Genomic DNA, 24475 nt, shown 5'->3' on the forward strand with positions numbered 1-24475 from the left:
AAACCATAATCATAAGATCCAATGAAATAAAAGAAAAGTACAAATCTATTAAATCATGATATTAAAAATATTTTACATTTTAATTTCTGGTGATGAATTTCAATTACATAATACTGAAAAATGATTAAACATGAGCTAATTCCAGACTATCTATAGATAAAAAAAATATATATAGATATTTCTATATTGATATAGAATTGATCCTGATTTCCTTCATTGTTTTCAAAGGAACTATTCAGATAATGGAACGGCAAAAATATGTTGAAAAGATCTATGAAAATGAACTAAATGACATGAAAGATGATCTGTTTCAGTGTCAGAGGGACCAAGAAGCTACAGTTGAACAGGTGAGTGTGTTATACTTGATACTGATAAACAATTGCTTTGCAGTATATTAGGGTTCATCGAATGTCGGAGCACATTGGGGTATTCAGATGCCATCCTCAGCCCACCGGCTTTGTGCCTAGCTTTGATGTGGAATGTTTAAGGCAACACTGTAACAGCATTGTGTGAGACCCTTTTTAAATGGTTCTCTGAGTAACAGTTGAAGTAAAAGGCAAAGGTAAGACTTTGCCATATAAGTCTACTGTAAGAGCAGGAATGTTCTCAGTTTACAGTGTATATTCTATTAACATATATCATTTTATTCTTTTGTATGAATAGTGAAGTGTTTTCTTTGTGATGCGTCACTTTTACAGTACAGTTGGTGATAAGTCATAGGTGTGGTTTATTAGGTTGACCTACACAAGGTCGACAGTCACAAAAGGTCAATATAAGTAAAAGGTCGACACATGAAAAGGTCAACATACATTTTTTTCACTTTTTATTTAAGTCTAGATGTTGACTCCTGAGCATGTGGACCCCCAATTAGTGTACCGCGTCCCCTTGCTTACCATGCTTTGGCACAGATGCCTTGCTCCACTACTGTTGCGCTCAGCACACTTTACCGTTCCCAGTAGTATTCCACATGTATAGAAAGAACAAAAACAGAAAAAACATCCAAACCACTCATGTCGACTTATGGACTGTCACGGGCAGCCAAGAGGGGGGGGAGCGGGTACTAATAACCCGGGCTTGCTGGAGGGGCCCTGGTCAGACCCCTCCCTTCCCCCTCCGTCCCTCCCGGGCAGCAACAGCAGCACACACCTTCAGAATGTGCTGTGCTGACAGCAGGCTCAGCATGAGTGTCTCAATGACAGTGTGTCAGTATAAGCACAGCACATGCTGTAGGTGTGTGCTGCTGAGTTTCATTTTTAGAGTTTTCTCTTCCCCCCCCCCTCTAAACATTTTGGGGGTGTGGCCTTGTGCAGGAGGTGGCCACACTTAGGCCACTCCTCTAAAATTTTACCGAGGCCCGGCATTCCTCTCGGCTGCCCTGCGTATAAGTCCCAAACTCATTATTTAAGAATGTTGCTATTAGTTTCTTAGAGGTCAATAAACGTACTGCATTTGCAGGGACCCGAAGAGCATCTTACAGAAGATCTAGAAGAGAAACAAGATATGGCACTATCTCTGGAGGGCCTCATGGATAAAATTACAGAAGAAAATCAAATGCTTAAACAAAAACACACGGAGTTAAAGGTAATATATGTCCTATTGTCCTATATGTACATGTTCTATTCTACAATTTGTATTATAAAATGCACTATAAATATTCTCCTAAGGATGAGTGCATCTATGGCAATAAGTGTGGCTATAAAGCTTAGTTTGCTTGATAAAGAAAGTATATTTTACTACTGTATGTTTAAGTTCATTTCTGTAATAGAAAATGCAGCATACCAACAATTGATGAAATTATATATTGTCTAAATATCTCATTTATTATTTGATATTCATTATCTAAAACTTGTATTGGTTACTGAAATGTATATGAGGTAGTGCTGGATTCACAGAGGCCCTGACATGCATCCCCCTCCCCCACACACATACACATAGCGGCATCACCAGTGTTGGGGCATTTTGGCATATGTGCACTGTGTTTTCTGTGTGGCATAGCGTGTAAATCAGCATGCATCATACTACTGAAAGTAACGGAGCAGAAAGCCTTGCCGTGCACAATAGTTGTTAATGGACACTATTGTGTCCATTCACACGGGACGGCCACGGTCCGGCCGCAGCCGGATCCCACCACTGGAAGGGACAACTGCCAGGCTGTGGCCATCCCCACCATTCTAAACTGTTGAGTGCGGCACGGCTTCCTGGCCGTGCAGGGTTTTGCCGCCCGGCAGGAGCCGGAGCATGTGAAATAGCCCTTAGTGCCCCTCCTCTATGGACTTCCAATTTATGGAAATTTGGAGTACACGATGCAGGAACTCCAATAAAAATAAATATTCTCATGTGACACAATTACAAAGAAATGTGGATTATATACATGACTCTTTAAGTGTATTTTAAATAGACCAGTGATTAAGTTCAGATATAATTATATGCAGTCATGCAAATAAGTAATAACCAAATAGTAAACGTGTTTCCCTGTTTAATGTTGCAGTTAGAGACAAATGACCTTGCAACCAGTTTAAAAACTACTGAAATACAAAACAAAAACCTTGCACTGGAAAACCAGCATCTTAAGGAATCTTTAGAGAAAGAAGAGCAAGTGTTATCTTCACTAAAAGAAGAGCTCCGTAAGTTAAGAGAACAAATCCGACACCTGGACACCAAGGGAAGGCATGATGTTGTGCTGACAGAAAATCAGAAGCTGAAAGAACACTTAAAAGAGGAAAGGCAAAAGGTTCGCAGTTTCCGCACACAGAAAGAGACCCTTCTAAGTGAAGCTCAGTTACTAAGGAACAAACTGGACAAAGAACGACTGATTACTGATTCTTTAAAGGTGGAGCTTGAAGAAATAAGTAACAGGAGATCATCAGATGCCACCCTCGATAGCAATATAGAAATTGAGCATTTGAAGGACCGACTTTCTGAGTTGGAAAGAAAACTAACTTTTGAGCAACAGCGTTCAGATTTGTGGGAACGGCTTTACATCGAAGCAAAGGAACAAAATGAGAAACAAGAAGCTGGAAATAGGCATACTCACCAAGATCAATCTGATGAAAAAAAGTCAAAAGGCAAAACAAAAAGGAATTCTAAGGATACATTTTTCAATTCTGTAAAGGACACTTTTGATGCAATGAAGAATTCAACAAAGGAGTTTGTAAGGCATCACAAGGAAAAGATCAAACAAGCAAAGGAAGCTGTGAAGGAGAATTTGAAGAAGTTCTCGGACTCTGTGAAAACTACATTCAGGCACTTTAAAGATTCCACCAAAAATATGTTTGATAAAAACCGCCATAGAAAACCAGCAGAAAGGAGGAGGGAAGAAACCAAGGAAGCACACACGGTACGTCGCAAATTCAAGCCTGAGTCTCGGATGCATTTTGTAAACAAGGCAACAGCCAATCAACACGAACACGAAGATTCAAAAAGTGACCAGAACAGTGATGACTTTGAAGATACTACTGCTTGGCAATTCATCGGTCCCAAAAAGAGCAGCACTTACCAGTTTGGTAATCAAAAGGGTTGTTCTGGTGTTTTTGACTGTGCTCACCAAGAGTCCTTCAGCCTCTTCAACAAGGTAGTGGACCCGGTGAGAGTAGAAGAGTTTAATGATTTGATGCATGTGTATTTACAGGAACAAGTAGATAATTTCCAACACTGGAAGGAACTAGAACAGTTCATTCATAGATTTTTTCCTAATGGTATTTTCATTCATGATCAGATGCTCTTTACTGATTTTGTAAAGGATGTTGAGGATTACCTTGAAGATATGAAGCAATATCAGACCAACACTGGTGGAGTCTTTGAAGACCTTGATGAATTTGTGTACAGACATTTCTTTGGGAGTACTTATTCTGCACCTTATGGACCAAGGTGGGTTTATATTTCTAAACATGTCATATTGAGCAATTTTGAACATATTTCTAAACATGTCATATTGAGCAATTTTGAGCATATTTCTAAACATGTCATATTCCAGCAAGTTACCACAGATATGTGTCAACAGACCACACATACATGGCAGCATTGCGCAGGGACAAAACAGAAGTGAATTGACAGCTAATGTTTGTGTTGTACTACTGTATAGTGTAGTCATAACATGTTAGCCATTCTAAAGGGCTATGTCATAGTGTTGTATTCTTACATTGATGCAAACAATTGGTGAATGAATACTACATTTTCTATTCAATGTGGGCTTTAGCAGTAGGTAGCTATTGTGTTCTGTGTTGGGGGTAGGTAACTGTTACTCATAAATTATTTTAAAGTCCCATAATTTCACAGATTTAAAAGTCTGGAATTGGATTCAAAATTGGTTTATTTAACAGATATTGTAGCAAAGGAGGAAATACACAGTTTATATGATTCCCTTAATTTACATAAATCTCATGGGTTTAGTGTCAGATTCTAAAACCTGATGCTTCCGATTGGGTTTATGCCTGAAATGTAGCAACACGCTGCTTTTATAAGCCATGTTTCGCTAGTAAAAGAATTGCTCTGTTAAATTTTGGGCATATATACAATCGTAAGCCATGGCTTTTAGAACCCGATGCCTGGTAAACTCCTCAAAATGCTGTACTTTTAGCCCCAGAAGTGCACTTTATTTTCATATCTGTTCCTAATATACTATATCCACTAACTTTCCAAACTTGTAGATTCAAACTGCTCAATGTATGGGTCTCATCCATTGCATAAACTGCTAAATTTTATTATTGGTTTAGTAAATCGCCCAAATAGAGACATCAGCACAGCAGACATCAGATTTAAAAGAAGTATTCTGCTACAAACATCCAGAAGACATGCCCATCCTTTCTTGTAAAAGTTATACTTGTGTCACTGACATTACAGGCCCATACACACTGGGCGATTTTGAGCTGAAAGCAGCTCAGTTTTGTAATTTGAGCTGCTTACAGGTCAAAAGCCGCCCAGTGCGAATGCCCCGGCAGTGAGCTCTGAAGCGCGCTCCCGCATCATTGCCGTCTCTCATCTGCTGTTATTACCAGCCGATGAACGATGGGGAGGATGACTTTCCGTAGCATCCAGCTATGGAAAATTGTCCACCCCTGAGAAAATTGCTCAGTGTGTATGCATTGCTGTGCATAGACACTGGGCAAAAATGCCCAGTGTGTATGCACCTTAACAGTATGTAGTATGTCATATGTCTTTGGGCTCCAGTATAAACTGAGTTGGGTGAGAAGTTTGTGACCGGTGAACTGTACCCTAGAAAGTCCTACATTCACATTTGTTTCCAAGAACTTAAAATGGAATGCACTTGCAGCTTTCAGAGATATTGAAATACATGTTTTCATCAATGTAAAAAGTCTTTCTACATATATTAAAAAACAATATTTTCTTCTAGAAAACCTGAAAGTATATCTCCTCCCAAGGATCCAGAAAGTAACAAACACAGAAAGCAGGAAGAGAAGCAACTACCACGATACAAAAGGGAATGTAAGTGGAAAAAGCATGGGCGTGCCAATGGAAGACACATGGCAAGTTTTGAAATAGAATTAGGACAGCTGCCCTTCGATCCTAAATATTAACCAGCATGGGACACTTTCAGTCATGTAGACATAATTATTAGAGCCAGCATCCTGTGTCTCCATAATAGTGGTTGAATGACAGTCCCTCGATCCTGCTAACGGCTAGTCACTGGTTTCCTCTACTACTGTAGTAATGTCTGGTGTTCTCTGTTGTGCAGTTTGTTAATGCTTTGCTAATGTTTTATTTTAGTAATGAACAGATTACTTTTGTTTGGTTGCATGGCGTTCTGCATCACAGAAGTAATCACATCTGCTTAGTGTCCTATTAGGCATGCATCGTTCAACTGCTTTTTCTAAGAATGGAATCTTGGCTATTAAAATTGAAAACCCTTTCTTAACGGATTTCTTCCTTGAGATTTAAATTAAAAAAAAAAGTTGTTCTTGCATTGTTGGTAAGAAAATAATAAAGAGACAGGATACAAGGATTTCATAAAGGTTGTCATTTGTTGTCAGATTGCACATTTAAAAATGGGTACATTTTATCTGAAGTAATTTACAATAGGGCCTACATTATGCATAGAACACACAAGCTATGATGAAAAACATGTATTTGATTGTCGTGTTCTGGAATGTAGACGCTTAAGTTCCAATGAGCCATATGTGAATCATTAAATATTCTCTGTACAGCTTTGCAAAATATGGGTGTTATATATATATATATATATATATATATATATATATATATATATATATATATCTCTGATTTATCATGTAATCTGTAAAATCATCAGAAAATGCCAACTTAAATATTTAAAGAACGATTAATAAACTAGGTCCAGTGCCATGTATCATACTTGCTAACACTCAGTCAGGTCTTCCGCTTCGTAGTGAAGAGCACAGAATTGTGGTGCCGTATTAGAGGGAGTGTGGTGTAATTATAAAATTTTAGCATCTCTTGCAGTCTTGACACTGTCATGGTGGTGGCGGGGGTGCTTTATTATGCATGAGTCTTCCTCCATCATAGTGTCTGCCAATTGCTCCCAGAGAGGAAATACAGAATGTAAGTAATGTACTCCTAGGCTGCACTAAGCAGCTATACCGCTGAGAACTCTAAATAAGCTATCTAGTGACTCAATAAAGCAATATTTACAGCAACAGGTCTACATAACTTTAAAGGAATGACTGTCAGATCAAGGGTCACAGCATTGCCGATTGCGAAGTAGCCACCCTGATTCACATCATCCCAGTGCGGCTTTTCATGGACCATAAAGTCATTATATGGTCATATCTAGTAGTGCAAAAGACGAAGAACTTTATTTTAGTTTCCGTTCATACATGTATATCTGGCTTCCAGTCCGGCCCTCTGGCAGATGAGAATGGAATATGGATGTTGTCCTCACATAACTATTTGTTGCTAGAAATGAACTTATTTCCTAGGAACAAGACAAAACATTGATTAGGTAAGCATTCCATTATTACTGTGTCCACTTAGAGCAAAGCTTCAGTAGTTTCCTGTTTTGCAAAACCTGTCATACTGTACTGAATGTTTAGGACTTGAAACTCTAGGGTTATTGTTTGAACACAAAGAACTGTTGATTGCACCCACACTGTATGTAAAGCTGGTAAGGACTGCAATATTTTTGTTTAACAGGTTTTGCTCCTAAGCTGTGAGCTTTTTCAAATCCAGACTATGCCCCGTACACAAGAAGCAATGAGCCACCGTGCTGAGCGATTCAGTGTCGGTCAAATCGCTTGGCAACCACTATACTTTCCATAGTACAAGATAATGGAAAGTGGTTCACTTGACTTGCAAAACAGCCTGATGGCCGTGGCCAGCGATGATGCGGGAACGTGCACTAGGGCTCATTGCTGGGGCATACACATGGGGGATTTTGAGGTGAAGTTGCTCAAAACACCATAAGTGAGCTACTTTTCAGCTGAAAATCGAACAGTGTGTATGGGCCATTGATGCACCTTTCCAAAACAATAAAAAGTCAGACTTCTACACACATACATACAGTTCTGTTCTTGATAATGTTTTTAAATCAAAAGCATAAAAGGTGTAGAAATAATGGTATTTAACAAGGCATATAATTTTGGTATAGAACCTGCTGCCTCATGTGAGGGGACACTCTGTTTTTATTAATACTAGGAGCTCCCATCACTTTATTGTGCTTATTGTGACTGGTGATCACGAAAACAACCTCTACTTAAGGGGGAACCCTCATTTTAAACAATGTCACTACCTGCTTGTGTAGTTGCCAAGGAAGGGAAGCCTTCCAGGGCTCTATCAGTACCCATCCACTAGTAAGTCAGGCATGTCCAAATTCTGGCCCTCCAGCTGTTGTGAAACTACACATCCCAGCATGCCTTGCAATAGTTTTAGCATTCCCCAATAGCAAAACTGTGGTAAGGCATGATGGGACTTGTAGTTTCACAACAGCTGTAGGGCCATAGTTTGGACATGCCTGCCCTAAGTGCTGTGGTATTTGCTGGTGATCACACATGATTGCTAGAGAATGACTGCAGTGGTACATCATTTGAGAGAGGGACACACTGCTTTCAAATCAGAAAGTAGTGGGTGCCAGAGCAATTTTTATTTGTTCTCTTCCTTTTTCTGTTTGTTTTTAAAAGTGTCTGTATTGTAGATTCTGGTAGCAGCATACTTTTTGTTGTGATACTGTATTAGCACCATACTCCATTTTTCTCTCAAACACACACACACACACACACACTCTGATTGGGACAGTTTTGTCATTCATTGGCTAGTCAATCAACAACTTGTCTACCATTAAATTAATGATTTGCATTTAGAAAGCAGGAAAACAGCCCATTCCAAATATGAGTATGTATTCTTGAATCCAATTACCTCACCTTTTCTAAAACATCAAACATTACCAGATGTGTTGGCAGCCAAGATTTATTGTAAAATTCTGCATTGAGCCAGGCCGGAGGGCTCACATAAAACAAATCAGCTTCGTCTACATATGTGTCATGGTCGTCAAGATCTGGAGGGCACTCAAGGAAATCCATCTTTATATGGCAATGAACATGGCTGGAAAAACAAAACAAAAACAGTTATACAATTGGAAACCAAATAATTCTGAATAAAATAATTGCAATAAAAAAAGTAAAGGTAAAGTTGATCATTCATCTTGGGGTACATCACTCAGGTATATACTCTTCCTCGCTCTGCTTTAAGGCCCTGATTCGGGTTCATATGCAAAAGTAAATTTTCTCTCTAATGGATAAAACCAGGTGCACTGCAGGGGGCAGATGTAACATATGCAGAGATAGTTAGATGTGTGTGTTATTTTGTTTCTGTGCAGGGTAAATACTGGCTGCTTTATTTTTACACTGCAATATAGATATCAGTTTAAAACTACAAACCCCACCCAAATCTAACTCTCTCCACCTGCAGTGCACATGGTTTTGTCCATTAGAGAGAATTTGCTTTTGCAAATGAGCCAGAATCAGGCCCTAAATGACAAAGCTATCCTCTTACTACTGCTATGCTGTGAGGTAAACAGGCGGTATATCACATTACTTTTATCATCTACTGGTAAAGGACTCACCTGTAGTGGGGGATAGAATGACAAGGCATCAGCACTAATAGGGAGGGATTCTCCATTCTGCATAAATGTTGAATGCTGGACATTATGTCAAGTGCTCCTCTCTGATGGACTAAGCCAGTATAGAGGGCAGGAACTAGATTTGATAAAACCAAAAAGCCAACAGCTAGCTTCTTCCAACGTTTAATATGTGAAAATGAAAATCCTGTTGAACAGAATAATCATACAATAAACAATATTGAATTTCAAAATATATATCCAATCCACAGCAAAGATCAAGGAACCTCCATTACATGCATGTTTACTGAACTATTCAGTCCCAGTAACTAAAGTGAACTATAAAGGCCAGTGTGCTAGATGGCATAGCCAATAATTTATACTACATTATCTATCTACACCCAGTATTAAATTAATACATTTCATTAAATAAAATTCTCAGAACTGGAAATTCTACAGAAAATAGCTTTAGTAAGAAGCTACATATGTAGGCATGCCATAAATTCCCATTAATCTGGGACAACTATAATTTATCTTTTGAATTATTGTAAATTACCCCATTCTAAGACATTTCCCAGTCATAGGGGGTTGATACAGACCACCATGCTGAAACGGTGCCTTGCATTACTAAGAGCACACCATCAGCAATTCTTAAAGGGAGCTCACACACTAGCCCAGTTTACAGTGACCTCCAATATCTAGGCAGGACTACTCAGCACGATAAACTCTGTGTCAAGGCTTGCGATATAACTATTGTTTCCTACTGTCTGCATGTTTTAAAACTTTTCTATATATGTGTGTGTGTGTGTGTGTGTGTGTGTGTGTGTGTGTGTGTGCTCACCTGAGTATATGTATCTTAAAATAATAATACCATTAAAAGTTAAGTTTTAATAATCCAGACCAACTTTTCCTTTGAAGCCAGCTTTTTTTGGACTCCACCCACCCATTCCTCCTTGCGCACCATTGGCCTAATATATCTATCTCTGTACAAGCTTGTCATATTACAGTATTATCTAAGACCTTCTATCCAATTTTGGAATAGAAATTTTAGATCATCTATTATAAGAGTGCTCCAACAAAAAGAGAGTACTGGCCTTCTTGAAACTGTACAATACAGTATGGCCAATCCCAGTCGCGTGCACACCCCCCGCATCACACTCACAGCTCCGAGCCAATCCCAGGCCGGCCCCGTCAGCATCATCCCACTCACCCCACCTCCTGCACTAACTTCTCCCCCTCACACAAGAAAATGCAGGGACTAGGCTGTTGTGAAAGGGGTCAACCCAGAAATGTCCCTGCATGATCCCTGGACTGTATTCCCAGGTGAGTACCTGCATTTTCTGGTGTGAAAGGGGTATAAGTAGGAACTGCATGCAGTGCAGGTGGGTGTAGGCTATTGTTCTAATACCTACAATACCACTTTTACACCGCCATAATAACCTGATACATTGCTGGGTTAACCCAGGTCATGGCTCTGTGTGAAAGGGTAACCCAGGTCAAGCCACCAAGGATTCCAAACTGGCTATCTTGCAGGGTTGAAAGGACCTGGGTTAACTGCCAGTGTGAACAGGTATCCCATGTTCTGTTCACAGCATGTGCAGTGTGAATGGTGATTACCCAGGAGCAACCTAGCCCAGCACTACAGTGTCAAAGGGGTTTGTCTAAGGTCTGACCTGGTTTGGAACAACGTTCCAAAAGCCTTAGGTTCAGAAAGGTAGAACAGAAGTACAGTACAAAACAGTCGCCCATTGCAATAGATTAACAAATAAGCCTGAAACAATCTCATCTTACCACAGAACACCATGCATAGTGGCAGCACCGGGTAGATAAAGCGAAACTCTTTATGGCTCAGAGTGCTAGAACAAAAACAACAGCAAATTGGGATACGGTCGTATTGTCGACCCGATTGGGTCGACAGGCAACAAGGTCCACAGGGTTCCAGGTCCACATGGTACAAGGTCGACAAATGCGTTCGTTCGACATGGGTTAGGTCGACGGGTCAACATGGGTTTTTTCACTGTTTTTGAACCGACAGGCAGTATTTCATGCCCTACCATGCACTAGGGTGTGGTGGGAGAATAAAATAGTGTGCCGAGCACAGCGAAGTGCAAATGAAGCGAGCAATGCGAGGGGCTGCGGTTGACTTCCAACTGTGTCCATGTCTACGACATTCGGGGAAAAAAACCTGTGTCGACCTAGCGATCTGTCGACCTAGCCCATGTCGACCTAACGCATTTGTCTACCTTGTCCCATGTCGACCTAGACACCTGTCGACCTTGCTGTCTGTCGGGTCGACAATACGATCCACACCCCAACAAATTATGTCAGTGGAGTAAAAGATGCCTTTGATTATAAAACATTTCACAACATTGTGTAGCACTGAGCCACATGTCTTTATATACCAGCAAATGCACACTTGGAACAGTTACTGAACTATAACTCCAAGCATATTCTACCAGGCTATGTAGCTCCAGAAGTACTACAATATAACTGGTGGCTACATTTATCCTGAATAAACTATGCCCAGGTATTATACACTCCCAATCCTTAAGTGCTGGAATAGTTTGTGCGAGACAAACTTGGGAAGAAACTAAAAGGCTAAATGGTGCAAGAGTTCTCAGCATTTTAGAACAATACTGAACCCCACAAGACCTCAATATTCACACTTATTTCTAAGGTATATATAATTATAAAAGATTATTATTTTTTTAAAGGCTCATTTTTCTGCACAATAAATATGTGGATATATTCAATATGGAGGGTGGGGGGGAACGGCTGAAGGCAAGCTATACAGCGAGCTGCACCATTAGCCCGCCATCAGTATTCAACGCTCCCCCCTCACTTGCCGTTTCCACCTCGCCTGCTCCCTTAGGCGAGGTTGAAACAGCAAATGCGACCATCAAAACGGCGAGGCTCCCTGCATTTGGGGTGAACCTCACCGCTCCGGGATTTTCATGGAATACGGCAAGCGGCCTGGACAGCAAGGATGGCTTTTCCTCGCTAGAAAACCATCCTCTCCAAACAAACCCCCCTCGCCGCGGGCAGTGAATACTGCCTATATTAGCAATTGTACTACATCTAAAAATCAGCCGTGTTTTGAATTGCAATTTTGAATCAAGCCCTCAAAGTTGCTGAGAATCATTGGATTTGAAAAAAAAAATGATCTTTAGTAAATATCTCCATAAGTGTTTTGATGTCCTCAAAACAGATTTACTTTAAGCAATTGTGTGTATTTAACCACTTATTGACCAGAATTTGCTCTTCATCATCAAATATTTTTTAGTTTTTTGGGGGGTTTTGGAGATGCACTTTATTTAACAGAGAATGTTGCTTACAGTGGTGGCTCCAGAGGTGGGTCGGAAGCACAGTTCAAAATTCAAATAGGGGAGAAAACCCAACTGCCAATGACTCAGTTTGGAATGGCAGTTGGTGTGGCTCCCCATTTTACATTTGGAAATGTGCTGCAGCCCCCCTGTATTAAATCCCAATACTCTAAAAAATTAGATTTGAAGGAAATGTCTAGGCTATTATCTACGCAGTTGGGCAACTGACAGTAAGTGGCTGGAATAAGTAACATTTCAGGTATAGTTTTTGTATCACTTATTCATATAGCATGTCAAAAACGGTCCTTTCTTCCCTATAAGATAAGATGTATTAATAAGCTATCTTCAATTGTAACAGTGTAGTACCTATACTTTAAAACATTCTATCCTGGTGTTACGTTTAAGGGTTCATGGTAGAAAATAAAAGATTCTGCTTACCTATATATCAGCACAGTCCAAATCACAGCTGCTAGCAGAACTCTGTATCTCCTTGGTGCTACTATACAGCCATGTATAAAGAAGGGCAGATGAGTGCCAATGATGACAGGAAATCCCTGAGTGATGTACCAGTGCCAAGGATGTGACCCATAGAATGAGCCAATATTTTTGAGCACATTAAACTTCAAAAAGTTCCACTGAACAACAGTCCACTAGAAGAAAAACAGACATTCATGCTTTACACCATGACTAATTCCAAGACATGAGCCACTACAGAATAAAATCTTATGCACAACAAAGATCATCACAGCCATCTCTTATGCAAGAGGGTTATGCTGGGCATACACTGGAGTGACGACAGGTCCATATGCATACATGTGATTACACACTCCCATGGTCACTTTTTCCCTCCAAATTACCCCAAAATTGTGGATTTTTTACATGTACAAATTATGATTCTTTTCATAATTGGTACAAATGCTTTTTATCCTGATTTGACGGTACATGTTCCCCCACCTGTTTATACTGTATGCTGTTTAATTGTTACCCACCTGGCTGCTGCACAGCAAACCAAAAACAAATTCCTAGGACACACAAGTATACCTGGGCAATAAAGCGGATTCTGATTTCGAAATTTGTTAAGAATACTTGACTTTAAACAGCTATTATTTACATAATCAAAACTAAAATAAAACATTTTGGACATATTCTGGATATATAAATATTAACCAGGTGAATGGTTAGCCTTCAATGCATATTACTATCAAAGATAGTAAATAATGGACCATTTAATCGGAACTACAGTAATATATTCCTAATATTAGCTTTCAGTAATATACCACATTTCCCACATTTTGCTTGTACATACCTTACCAAAAAACACCCGGTCAATTATTAATGAGGTGCCAAAGGTAAAAAGTCTGAAAAACAAACAAAATTAATTTCATATAATAAAAATATAAGAGAACAAGTTTAAATATAAACAGTTATAAATGCTGCATTTGATTTACAACAGTTTGCTGCATGTAAAACTCTGTGCACACCCATATAAAAATCCATTGAGGGTATGCAGATTTACTTGCAAATAAAACATGCGTGTGCTTGCGTCTCGGTGAAGGCATGGGTGGTAAGAGTGTGTTTGTGCAACTGATAACACATGCAAACCTATATATCAATTGTGGGTGTCTTAAGCTGGGTACACGCTATCCGATTTTAATGAATGATATGCATGATAACTATATCATTAACGTTATCATCATTCAGCGTGTACCCATTATATTGTTGAGGATGCATGCTCCCGTGAATCGTCAATGACAAGTACGATCGTCTGAACATGCATTCCAATCTGATGATCTATAGTCAGCAACTTTAAGTTCATTGGGAATCCCAGTGACGGCACTGAACCATATCGTTGACTAGATAGTTCAGTGTTTATCCATGGGTAGTTAGTTTTCACGGCATCACTGATAATGTAAATGATATTGGTGGTGCCACAGACCTTTAGGACTGGTACTCAAACATTCTGCTGATTAAAACAGCAAGCACTCTCAGTCTAGACGCTTCTGAATGGCTAATTAAGAACACACCTAATTCAGCTAGGAGAGGTCTTCCTTGACTGTGCATATGTATTTTACTTCCCACATCCTCCAAATTGCGATTCTGATGCAAGGATTATCATATCTTTGTTTTATAGCAGTTTTCACAAAATAAGAAAATAAAAAGCCATAAACTTTGACATTTAAATGAAAGTACCAACACACTTATATTAACAATAAAATAAATAACCAAGTATATTATACATATAGAAATCCACATGTAACGATTATAAAAAATGTAGCCTCTTAATCAGGCATCTCCAAACTATGGCCCATCATGCCTTGCCACAGTTTTGCTATTAGGGAATGCTAAAACTATGGCAAGGCATGCTGGGATGTGTAGTTTCACAACATCTGGAGGGCCACCGTTTGGACATGCCTGCTCTAAATAGCACCCACGAGGCAATTCTGGCTGGCCCACTGTCTCCCGCCACCACACAATGACAAGCAGCCTGCAAAGCTGCTTGTTTTTTGCTATGGATGAACCGCCAACGCAGAGATCTACCAACATCTGTACAAAGATGGGCACAGCTGTGTGCTCCAGGCTCCTCCTATTACATGAGATCATAAGTATCAGCACTTACACCAGCCTTGTGCTGGGAGCAAAACATTCTTTGTGTTCCTTGCTAAGGTGTTCTATATTTTTATCAACGTTGATTTTTTAGACTGTTTGTCATTTAAAATGTTTAATAAAAGGATTCTTTATAAAAAGCTGTATGTATTTTTTTAATAGATACTGTAAATGCAAAAGTTATTTGTATGTGGACCCTTGACTGTTTATTAAACTCAATGCCGCTGGCGAGGGGGTTAAACAGCCGTGATTGCCAAAAATAAGCGATCCTTGCCGTTTAACCCCCGCACCGGCCGCTCACCTTATTCAACGTTCCCGGGGAAATCCTCGCTGACACAGGATGGCGAGGATTCCCCCAAACAGCGAGGCTCGTGGTTAATGCAGGGAGCCCCCCCAGCGAAACGCGTTAGTTACAGTGCCCCCACTCTACCTCCAACTGTGGATTACAAATCGGGTAACCTCTTTGTACCCGGGACTCCTAAATTATCGGATCAAGAACCATCATTGGGACCTATAAAGGAGACCCAGCAGCAACTACCGACTCACGGGGACCACACAAAGCTTAATTCGAACAAGTGGACAACATCCCAGATATGTGAGTGACTTTTTTGACTGCATTTTCTCCATTTCCCATGAACATTGTCCGAGGAGTAAGCCAATCTTATCCACCTATAGGTAGAAAAAGCGGGGACACTCTTTCAGAGAAACAAAGGGCCCACCACACAAGTGGAGCCGCCAAGTGCCACCTATGCACAGATCCAACCTTCCAACTGGTTATTAAGTGTACACTTCATGTGATTTCATTTTAATTTTTATTTATTAACACAGTACCATTTTTATGTATAACAATTCATGCTATTAAATTTATACCATTTATAATTTTGATTGTAATCGTTCCTCAAATAGCGCAGTTTTCAATCTTCTTTCTTGTAATGCAGGGAGCCTGACTGTTTTAGCGGCCGCACACGCCGTTTCCCCCTCACTACAAAAACGGAGCAAGGGGGAATCGGCGTATGAAGGGGTTCAGTTAAATACTGACCTTGCAAGCTGTCACAGCTCGCAAAAATCATTGAATACACCCCTTCATGTGAAATAATTGCCCACTGCTGCTTTTCATTCTAGAGGCAACATTTTCATAACAGTTATCACACGTGGATTTATATTTCTATATTATTCTTAGTTATTTGGTTCCAATGCTTTCATTGTGAATAAAAGTAATATTGTGCATTTGCACTTTGGTGAGAATTTCAAGGTTTAGGTCAGTACAAAAGCTTTTTTTTTTATTTTAAATGTATCTTTTTGTTTCATTGCTGCCAACAATGACCTTATATTTATCAACAGTGACATATTGTCCATAGGGTCTTGTTCTCTTTACTTAAAGTCAACCATAATAGGTAAAAGGTCCAATTAAACACATAGGCATAATATGCTAAACTATAGCAAAACCACACTACTAAATTAGAAGTAGCCATCAAGCAATTTCTGTGTGTGTGCCAATATTATCATTCATCTATGCTTAAAGTGAGGAAATGAATGTTTTATTTTAATGTAAATACTTACCCGACAGGGATACATTGTTGTACGATCAAGTCAAACTTCTTCTGCTCTTTGAAAAAATGATAGAAAAGCAGAGGAATCCAAAGAATAACTGCGGTTGGTCGGACAAGGAACGCCAATGCAACAAACAACACATATCTGACACTGTAAAAATAATAGTGAGAGCTTTAGGCTGTGCACTGTAACAAAGAATTTCAATAGGCGTCTAGCAAGTTTTATACCTGTTCTTTGTGCGTGAACCCTCCAGAGGGTAATAATACAAGGCCAGAGTCCCAAGTATGGTTTCCATTGTGTTTGTGAGAGTTCTGGTAGAGCAGTACCATGTAAACCAGGAGAACAGCTGACAGAAGTACTGCAAAGGACAAATGAGACTTCTAAACAAAGGTAGTACATTCCATACAGCGTGGGCTTGCACATTTTCATCTGCCATCATCGTGAACTGAATATTTACTATAGGAGTATTTCTAATATTCTTATTCTAAGCTTGTACTGTGTTTACAACACGAACACAATGGCAGGTATTCAATGCTGTGGGCGAGCGGCAACAGCGAGCAGGACTTCCTGCTCGCTGTCACCACTCACCTTGTCAGTATTCAATGCACCCCCCCATACACCAATTCCCCCTCACTCCATTTTTTGAGTGAGGGGGAATTGGCGTATGTGGCTCCAAAAGCAGCGAGACTCGCGGCTAAATACAGCGAGTTTTCTGCATTAGCCGCGGGTCTCGCTGTTTTGGGGAATTCTCGCCATCCTGTTATGGCGAGGATTTCCCCAGAACGTTGAATAGAGCGAGCGGCCGCCGCGGGGGTAAACAGCGAGGATCGCTGGTTTTCTGCAATGCTCGCTGTTTAACCCCCTCGCCGGCCGCATTGAATACCTGCCAATAGCTTGGGATGAACATAGGCCTTTGATGTGTCAGACTATAGTGAATGTAAATGTATGTTAGAGTTGAAGTACAGTACCAGTATAAAAATAATAAGCAGCTGAAGTAGAATTTAATTGGAAGGATAACAAAAAAATAGAAAAAAGAAAGCAGTTTGCACATTGGCAAAACCGTATTGCAGATTGATTTAGAGATGGAACAAACAGTGGTGCAGCAATATTTTGCATGGGGTAGGGAAGCCAATCCCGGGGCATTTTTTCAATCCCGGAATTCGGGATTGAAAAATGCCCAATCCCGGGATCCCCGGGATTGGCTTCCCTACTATTAAAAACCCACCTCGGCCGCCCCGCATATTTACTTACAGATGCGTGGTGCGGCCGGGTGGGTGGGCGAGATGGGGTGATGGAGCCCCGGGCTGGTCTGCAGGTGGCCCGGCAGGTCCATTGCTGGGCGGGCGGGCTGGTCCAGGGACAGGATGGCTGGGCAGGCTGATCCGGGGACAGCCCGGGCTGGTCCGCTGGTGCCCCGGCAGGTCCGCTGCTTCTGATCCGGGGACAGACAGGATGGAGGCAGGGAGGCAGACAGCCTGTGCGGCCTGAGCAGCGTGACCTCTGACGTCGTCACGCTGCGCAGAGCCGCACTGCCCGGGACGGGAGAAGCCGGGCAGCTGCTGAGCACCCGCTCAGACGCTGCCCGGCATTAGACTGCGCATGCGCAGTCTAATCCCGAAATCCCGGGATTGGAAACTCCAATCCCGGGATTGAAATCCCGGTGTTTTGGGGGCCAAATCCCGGGATCCCGCGGATCCTGATCCCGGGATTGGCCACCCTAGCATGGGGCCTACCACAGTGAAAGGGCCCACAGCCAGCAACATTACAGGCAGTTTAGTTGACTTGTTATATGCGGCCAGCTGCTAAACAGGCTGGGCCAGGGGGCATCTATCTTCTCCCCCCCTGCAGGAGACTTGCATCCATCCTATGAATGGCAGCCAAGTTGAAGGCAGTATATATCCTGACCTGAATTCTGACTGCTCCAATTTTGATTAGAAGACAATTAAGAGAGCAGCCACGCTGCATCCTTTATGTCTCCTGGCCACATCTCATGTATGGCGCAAGTCATGAGTGGTTGTGCATCTAGAATGACACACTGATTGGTGGATGACAGGTGCTATCCATCCACCAATGAAAGTGCAGTACACAGAAGAGCAGCAGGCAGGAGATGGCGAGGGTCTCCAAGAGGGGATTTTCAAGAAGGGGGTCAAATATGCATCTAGCTGTTAAGGAGGAAAGAAGGGGAGTCACTTTTGAGTCTAAAATTCAATGAGTAGGCCAGATCTTGGGTCTAATTTTAAATGAAGGGATGGGAATCAGGGTTTTAAATGCACATGTATGTCGCACTGCGCTTAGTTCCAGATAGGATGCTCACAAAGTTGGAGATGCAACTGAGGCACACAGAAGATGGGCTGTTTCAGAAATAGGTTGAAAATGGCCAAACTCTGACAGGGCACAGGGGGGAAATCGACAAAGCATATCCTAGCACCTGGGCCTACCACTCCATAGCTCAGCCACTGTCTGGAAGGGGTAAGCCCTAGTTTGCCTCAAATCTCAGTGTAAACATAAGGCTGACCTATATAGGTTTACTACGTGCAAAATGAGCCATCGTATTCTTTGATTGCAAAAAAAAAATCCCAGAAGAACATCCCTTTTATGGTCTCATTGTTTGTTCTATGATGAAATATCTCCTTATGAACTCCTAATTCTGTATGTATAAAGACAATGCTTTCAAACAGATCATTAATAGCACTAAACATCTGTACACTGAATTAGATATATCTTCTAAGTTACAGTATGCAAGTATCTGCATGCAAGATAATAATTTTCACTTGATGTCAATTTTGGCTACAGGAATCTTTTGGTAGAGATGAATATACCATGATGTGCATGAATGTCCCCCAATATTTATACATTAGTGTAAAAAGAAAGTCCCTGTCATGTTCATTTGTCAAAGTTCTGAAATATCATACACATAGATTGTAAGTGAAAATATTTTACTTACTACCCACTTTGCCACGTCTCCATTTTCCGAGTGCCTCAGAAGGCTGTACAGCTTTACGTCAGCTAGGCTAGAGAACACAGCCTGGATCAGTCTAGGAATCCAGATCTGCAGAAAGATTATTCTAAAGCTAAACATGTGATCAATAAACCGTGTAACCTTCTAAATGATGAAAACGCCAACTGTTTGCTGTAAGTTCATAGTCTGTATTAGTTTATAATCGTGTGTGTTGGATACACTTTCAAAAATTCTCAAATAATTATATATTTTATATACATTGCCTTTATCTGTGGTATTCCGAGCACATGACAGCACAGAAAATACATAAAAATGTGTATTTACTGTACTTATGGTAAGAAACAAGGTTTCCTAAGTTACCAAAACCTTGTGTCCCATACTAATCCCATTATTATTATTATTATTAAGCACAATTAAATATTCTCTGCTATCAAAACCAGAAGAAAGGTATTATACTTTACGGGAGATACCAATAACTGTAAGGACAAGTGCAAAACCTATATGTATTCATTATTAGAAACATATGTCCAAAGTACAGAAAACTCTTAACTAGAAAATCCTAATTCACATTTTTTTGATAAAAACCCCAGTTTAAAAATGTTACTCAACATTTTATATATATATTCTTTGGGTATACTTACCAAGAAGAAAACGTCATCCTTGCCAACCCAATACAAAACTTTATAAACACTAGCAAAAAGAAGTGGGTATGTGAAGCCCCTCAATCCTTCATTCCACTCCCACGTTAAATAGCCATAATTACTATTGTTAAGGTTAAATAATAATGAAAGTTATGACTTTTTGGTAAGCAAAGACAAACACAGTGGGGTAGATGTATGAAGCAGTGATACGGGAGGATAAGTGATAAAGTACCTGGTACATTATCACTGTCCAATCAGCTCCTGACTGTTAAGTTACAGGCTGGGTTTAAAAAGGAACAGTTAGGAGCTGATTGGCCGGTGATAAATTACCAAGCACTTTATAACTTCTCCTCTCTTATCACTGCTTCATACATCTACCCCACTATCTCATAAATGCTTTTATAGAACTGTTAGAATTCCCAAATATATATATATATATATATATATATATATATATATATATATATATTTATTTGAACCCTTTGAGTGCCAACGTTACTGTGAAGGATCCTCAAAATATCCGCTAAAAATGCCAGCGCTGCTCACAGGGACTTTTTTTTGGGGTGTAATATTTAACTAAACTTCAATTAATTGACTTAAGGTGCCCACAGACACTACAATTGTACTGTGCTATGCGTTTTTGTCTGTACAATGGTTCTATACAATTTTTCTTCCAGCTTGCGATGCGATGTGCACTTGGATGCAAGCGATGCGATGTGATGAACCCATGTTTGTAATGTTAAATGTCAGATGTAGTCTAAAAAGTAAGTGCAGCACGTACTTTTTTAGACATACAATATCGGGCTCCCGGGAACACGCATCGCATCGCCCAAGCCCATAAACACCATCCAATAATTGTACATAAGATGCAATTTGTGCTTAAAAAGTACAAAACGCATTCGATAATTGATGCGTCTGTGGGCACCTTTAGCTGTATTTGTATTTATTTATAATAAAAAAGAACGTTTTCCGGGAGCGACGCTGGCATTTAGCGGATAGTTTGAGGATCTCTCACAGCAACATTGGCACTCAAAGGTTTAGTGGGTATTTAATCCAGGATTCCAACTGTCGGAACATCCTATTTTTGTTTCTTCCGACTGTAACTCGACAGCCGGAATTCAAGGTTTCGTCTGTCAAGTTACAGAAAGTCTGTGGATCTGTAAAAATGGCCGCGTGACAATCCGCGTCTGTTTCCAACAAAACAGGTCCAACTTTTTAAAAAGTCAGATCTGACACCCCCAATGCTGTCATCAAAGGCAGGATTGAATAGGGAATGCCAATGTTTTCTCTGTGGGGAAATATCGGCACATATTGAATACCCACTTAAAGTTTCAGTAGCCAAAAAATTTGATGTAACCGGAGATAGGCTGTGTACATATTAGCACGATATGTTCCTGGATGTACAGTGGCTGATATATAGTACAGTGCGTACACACTGCACAAAGCTTGAGTAACAAGTTATTTTGATGGAAGCATGACCAACCAGAAGATATAGTGAACGACCTGCCGGCGTGTGCAATGGTGGTTAACAATGTGTCATTCTAATTTGTGCAGAAATGACAAATTGTACCAATATAATTGTAATGTGCACCCGACCTTAACAGATATTACTTATTTTGATAGTTTTGGTGATATTATTTTATTGTGTTGAGGGGGTACTTCAACCAGTGTCAGTAAAACCGGCCTGAGCACTAAGAGGTTTTTTATCTTTGCACCCGAATTTGTGCTTTTCTGGTACCTATGATATTGGACAGATCACTTCAGCTCACTTGGAAAATGGATGCACAGAGGTCAATATTGGTCATGATCGGACCATTATTTTGGCATCACTAGCCAGTTGATTTGCAGCAAATGTAGTCAGCATTAGATATGCTCCTTTATTAGTTTTCAAATTCTATGGAATTTCAAACATTGTAAAATCCATTAAAAAACTAAAATAATAATACATTCTAACTTATGACTCTAGTCAGCAAGTTTGGGATGACTAAAAAAAAGGTTGCAAAAAGCCTACAATGCGTGTGTACTGTAAATGCAAGGTCATATATAAAAGTCTGGGGAGTCTTTCCCTTGACATAAATGCTCTTGGTTGTTTTATGGCTTCTGTAGAAATGACTTTGCAGGTGTTAAGGTGCATACACACTGGGTGTTTTCGCCCAGCGATGATGGGGAAAATCGCTGGTCTGAAAACCGCTTGCCTAAGCGATTTTCCTGGGGGGTGGATGGCTTACCATAGCATGATGCTATGGAAAGCCGTCCACCCCATCGCTCATCTGCTGGTAATATCAGATGAGTAGTGGTGGGGCCAGCGATGATGCCGGAGCACGCATTAGCACTCACAGCTAGGCTGTGCTGAAAGCAGTTCAAATGGTAAAACCAAGTTGCTTTCAGCTCAAAATGGCACAGTCTGGTTCCTTAAGGAATGTTCTCAGGGGTAGATGTATGAAGCAGTGATAAGGGAGGAGAAGTGTGCCAGTGGAGAAGTTACCCATGACAACCAATCAATATTGACATAACATTTAATTTGCAAAATATTTAATTATACAAAACAGCTGATTGGTTGCCATGGGAAAATTTTCCACTGGCTCACTTCTCCCTTATCACTGCTTGATACATCTGGCCCACAGTCTTTTACTAGCTCCACTGGGGCAGGGACTGATGTGAATGTTCAAATATTCTCTGTAAAGCGCTGCGGAATATGTATGCGCTATATAAGAAACTGTTAATAAATAAAAATAAATAATAGTGACATGCAGAGCAATTGCAAGGACTTGTTACTGTATATAGTTTATCAATCAAACTTCTGTATTGCCAAGAAAACAAAAATATTTACCATAGAATTACAAAAGTAATGGTATGTACACATGGTGAGATTCCTTTACTATTCGACTTGCTATACAATCTTTGCTATACAATTCATGCTATCTGCTTTAGATTTGCACTATATAGTCTTTGCTGCACTGTCTATCTGGGTTTCGATTTGTGATGTCTCGGGAGCGCGCATTGGGATCACAAGGTAAAAACCTGTGCCATCTGCATGCGATTTTGACTATATAGTCAAAATCTCATGCTGCATTGTACTGTGTGTACACACCATTACTGTGAACATTTAAAACTTAACACTATTATTAAAAAATATAAAGGATATTTAAAAGTCATATTATGTGCAACTTCTAGTGATTGCCAGTATTCATCTGGAACGAAGCTGGTCTGTACCAAGATACAGTTAACAACACGAAAAGAAATTGTTAACAAAACAAAGTAAATGTTTTCTCCAAAGAGACCTATGGAAACAAAACAAGAGAGTATTATTATTATTTTCAAATAATTATTATCAAATTTTACGTCACATTGCTAAACAGGGTGAATCTTGGGAATTTACATAGTTTCTGAGGAGGAACTATCATTGTCGCAGTGCACTGGGGCCCCTGAGGACTAAGGGGTCCACAGCTGCCCCCGTCACTCTTTCTGTTACTCACTCTTTCTCCCTGTCCCACTCTGCCTTCCCCCCTGACTCTCCCTGCTGTGTTTCATATTGTGAACTTGGGTTGGGGTTGCGGAAGGGGCCCAAATAGTGTTGCACATCTGCATAGTTTGGTATAAATAATCTAAGAAGTTTAAATGTTTATGTAGCACGATATATATGTAATGGTGTGAGAGCTGACATTTATGGAAGAGGTGTATATGCAGGCGCTGTGGCATCTCCATTCCATGCCAGCAATGACACTGTGCAGAGTGGCGAAGCGGCCACCAGCTCCCACTCATATACAGGAGGGGAGACCACCTGTGACCTGTCTAGCCGATTGTTATATGGGGCGTGCCGTGTTACCTCCGCCGCCTCCCCCGCCGCTCTCCTTGCTGTACAGTTTGGAATTCCTTTTCCGCAGCTGCACGGAGCCCGGTGATGAACTCGGTCTCCTGAAGGAGGACATTGCCCTGCTCCTTATCCCCTCCATGCTGTTGTTACGGACTCCCCTCCCCGCTGTCACGCTCTCGCAGCTCCTGTCTGTCTGCCATAGTTCCTGACGGCAGCTGCCATTTTCCCGGAGACTGAGAGAGACTTATCGCTGCCACTGGTGGCGCCTGACAATTATCTCCGGCAGTGTCATCTTGGGAGCGGACTGTCAGGTGTGCCGCGCGCAGCTCAGCCTCAGTCTGGCCGCTGGCGGAGAGTTGTCCTGTAGTAGCATCATCGGTATATGGGCACCGCCCGGCCGCACCCGCACACCTCTTGATCGCAGTCACATAACCAAGACGTTTAAAACAAACCCGTTGGCAGCTGCTTGGAAATAGAAAGTGTCAGCGTGTAGCCGGGAGCACATTTGCTAATTGGGATAGTTTGGCTCCTGCGAGACGC

The 24475-nt window shown here is 40.8% G+C and overlaps 2 protein-coding genes across 6 annotated transcripts in view; one reads left to right on the forward strand and one right to left on the reverse strand.

Moving 5' to 3' along the window:
* CCPG1 (cell cycle progression 1) overlaps nucleotides 1–5959 on the forward strand; it is a 20130-nt gene extending 14171 nt beyond the window's left edge. For 3 of the 4 annotated variants that reach the window (XM_083183869.1, XM_083183868.1, XM_083183867.1), the window contains 4 exons: nucleotides 229–347; nucleotides 1456–1581; nucleotides 2489–3867; nucleotides 5351–5959. In XM_083183869.1, coding sequence (XP_083039995.1) covers nucleotides 229–347; nucleotides 1456–1581; nucleotides 2489–3867; nucleotides 5351–5534 — 1808 coding nt within the window. In that variant the 3' untranslated portion in view covers nucleotides 5535–5959. The remainder of the gene's footprint in view (nucleotides 1–228; nucleotides 348–1455; nucleotides 1582–2488; nucleotides 3868–5350) is intronic. The other variant, XM_083183870.1, reaches the window with a different exon arrangement.
* Nucleotides 228–24441, reverse strand: PIGB (phosphatidylinositol glycan anchor biosynthesis class B). 2 transcript variants are annotated; one of them, XM_083183873.1, is made up of 12 exons: nucleotides 23948–24441; nucleotides 23267–23402; nucleotides 20122–20224; nucleotides 19466–19570; nucleotides 16749–16879; nucleotides 16531–16671; nucleotides 13673–13724; nucleotides 12805–13016; nucleotides 10835–10899; nucleotides 9050–9251; nucleotides 8349–8529; nucleotides 228–6907 (listed from the first exon to the last, which is right to left on the reverse strand). In XM_083183873.1, the coding sequence occupies exons 1-12, from the start codon at nucleotides 24072–24074 to the stop codon at nucleotides 6788–6790; spliced, it is 1575 nt and encodes a 524-aa protein (XP_083039999.1). In that variant the 5' UTR covers nucleotides 24075–24441; the 3' UTR covers nucleotides 228–6787. The 2 variants fall into 2 exon arrangements, with proteins under 2 accessions (XP_083039999.1, XP_083039998.1); XM_083183872.1 differs by having other exon boundaries at nucleotides 20122–20239.
* Nucleotides 24442–24475: the final 34 nt, after the last annotated feature.

The sequence above is a fragment of the Crinia signifera genome, chromosome 4 (assembly GCF_055691185.1).
Source record: "Crinia signifera chromosome 4, ASM5569118v1, whole genome shotgun sequence".
NCBI lineage: Eukaryota > Metazoa > Chordata > Amphibia > Anura > Myobatrachidae > Crinia > Crinia signifera.

What these genes read in the sequence shown, in the direction of transcription:
- PIGB (XM_083183872.1), bottom strand. Translation starts at nt 24,074, where the DNA reads ATGGAGGGGATAAGGAGCAGGGCAATGTCCTCCTTCAGGAGACCGAGT. An exon ending in GGTTCACGCACAAAGAACAG is followed by an intron (nt 16,672 to 16,748) that starts GTATAAAACTTG and finishes TTATTTTTACAG; the next exon opens with TGTCAGATATGTGTTGTTTG. An exon ending in ACTATGCATGGTGTTCTGTG is followed by an intron (nt 9,252 to 10,834) that starts GTAAGATGAGAT and finishes TCTGTTCAACAG; the next exon opens with GATTTTCATTTTCACATATT.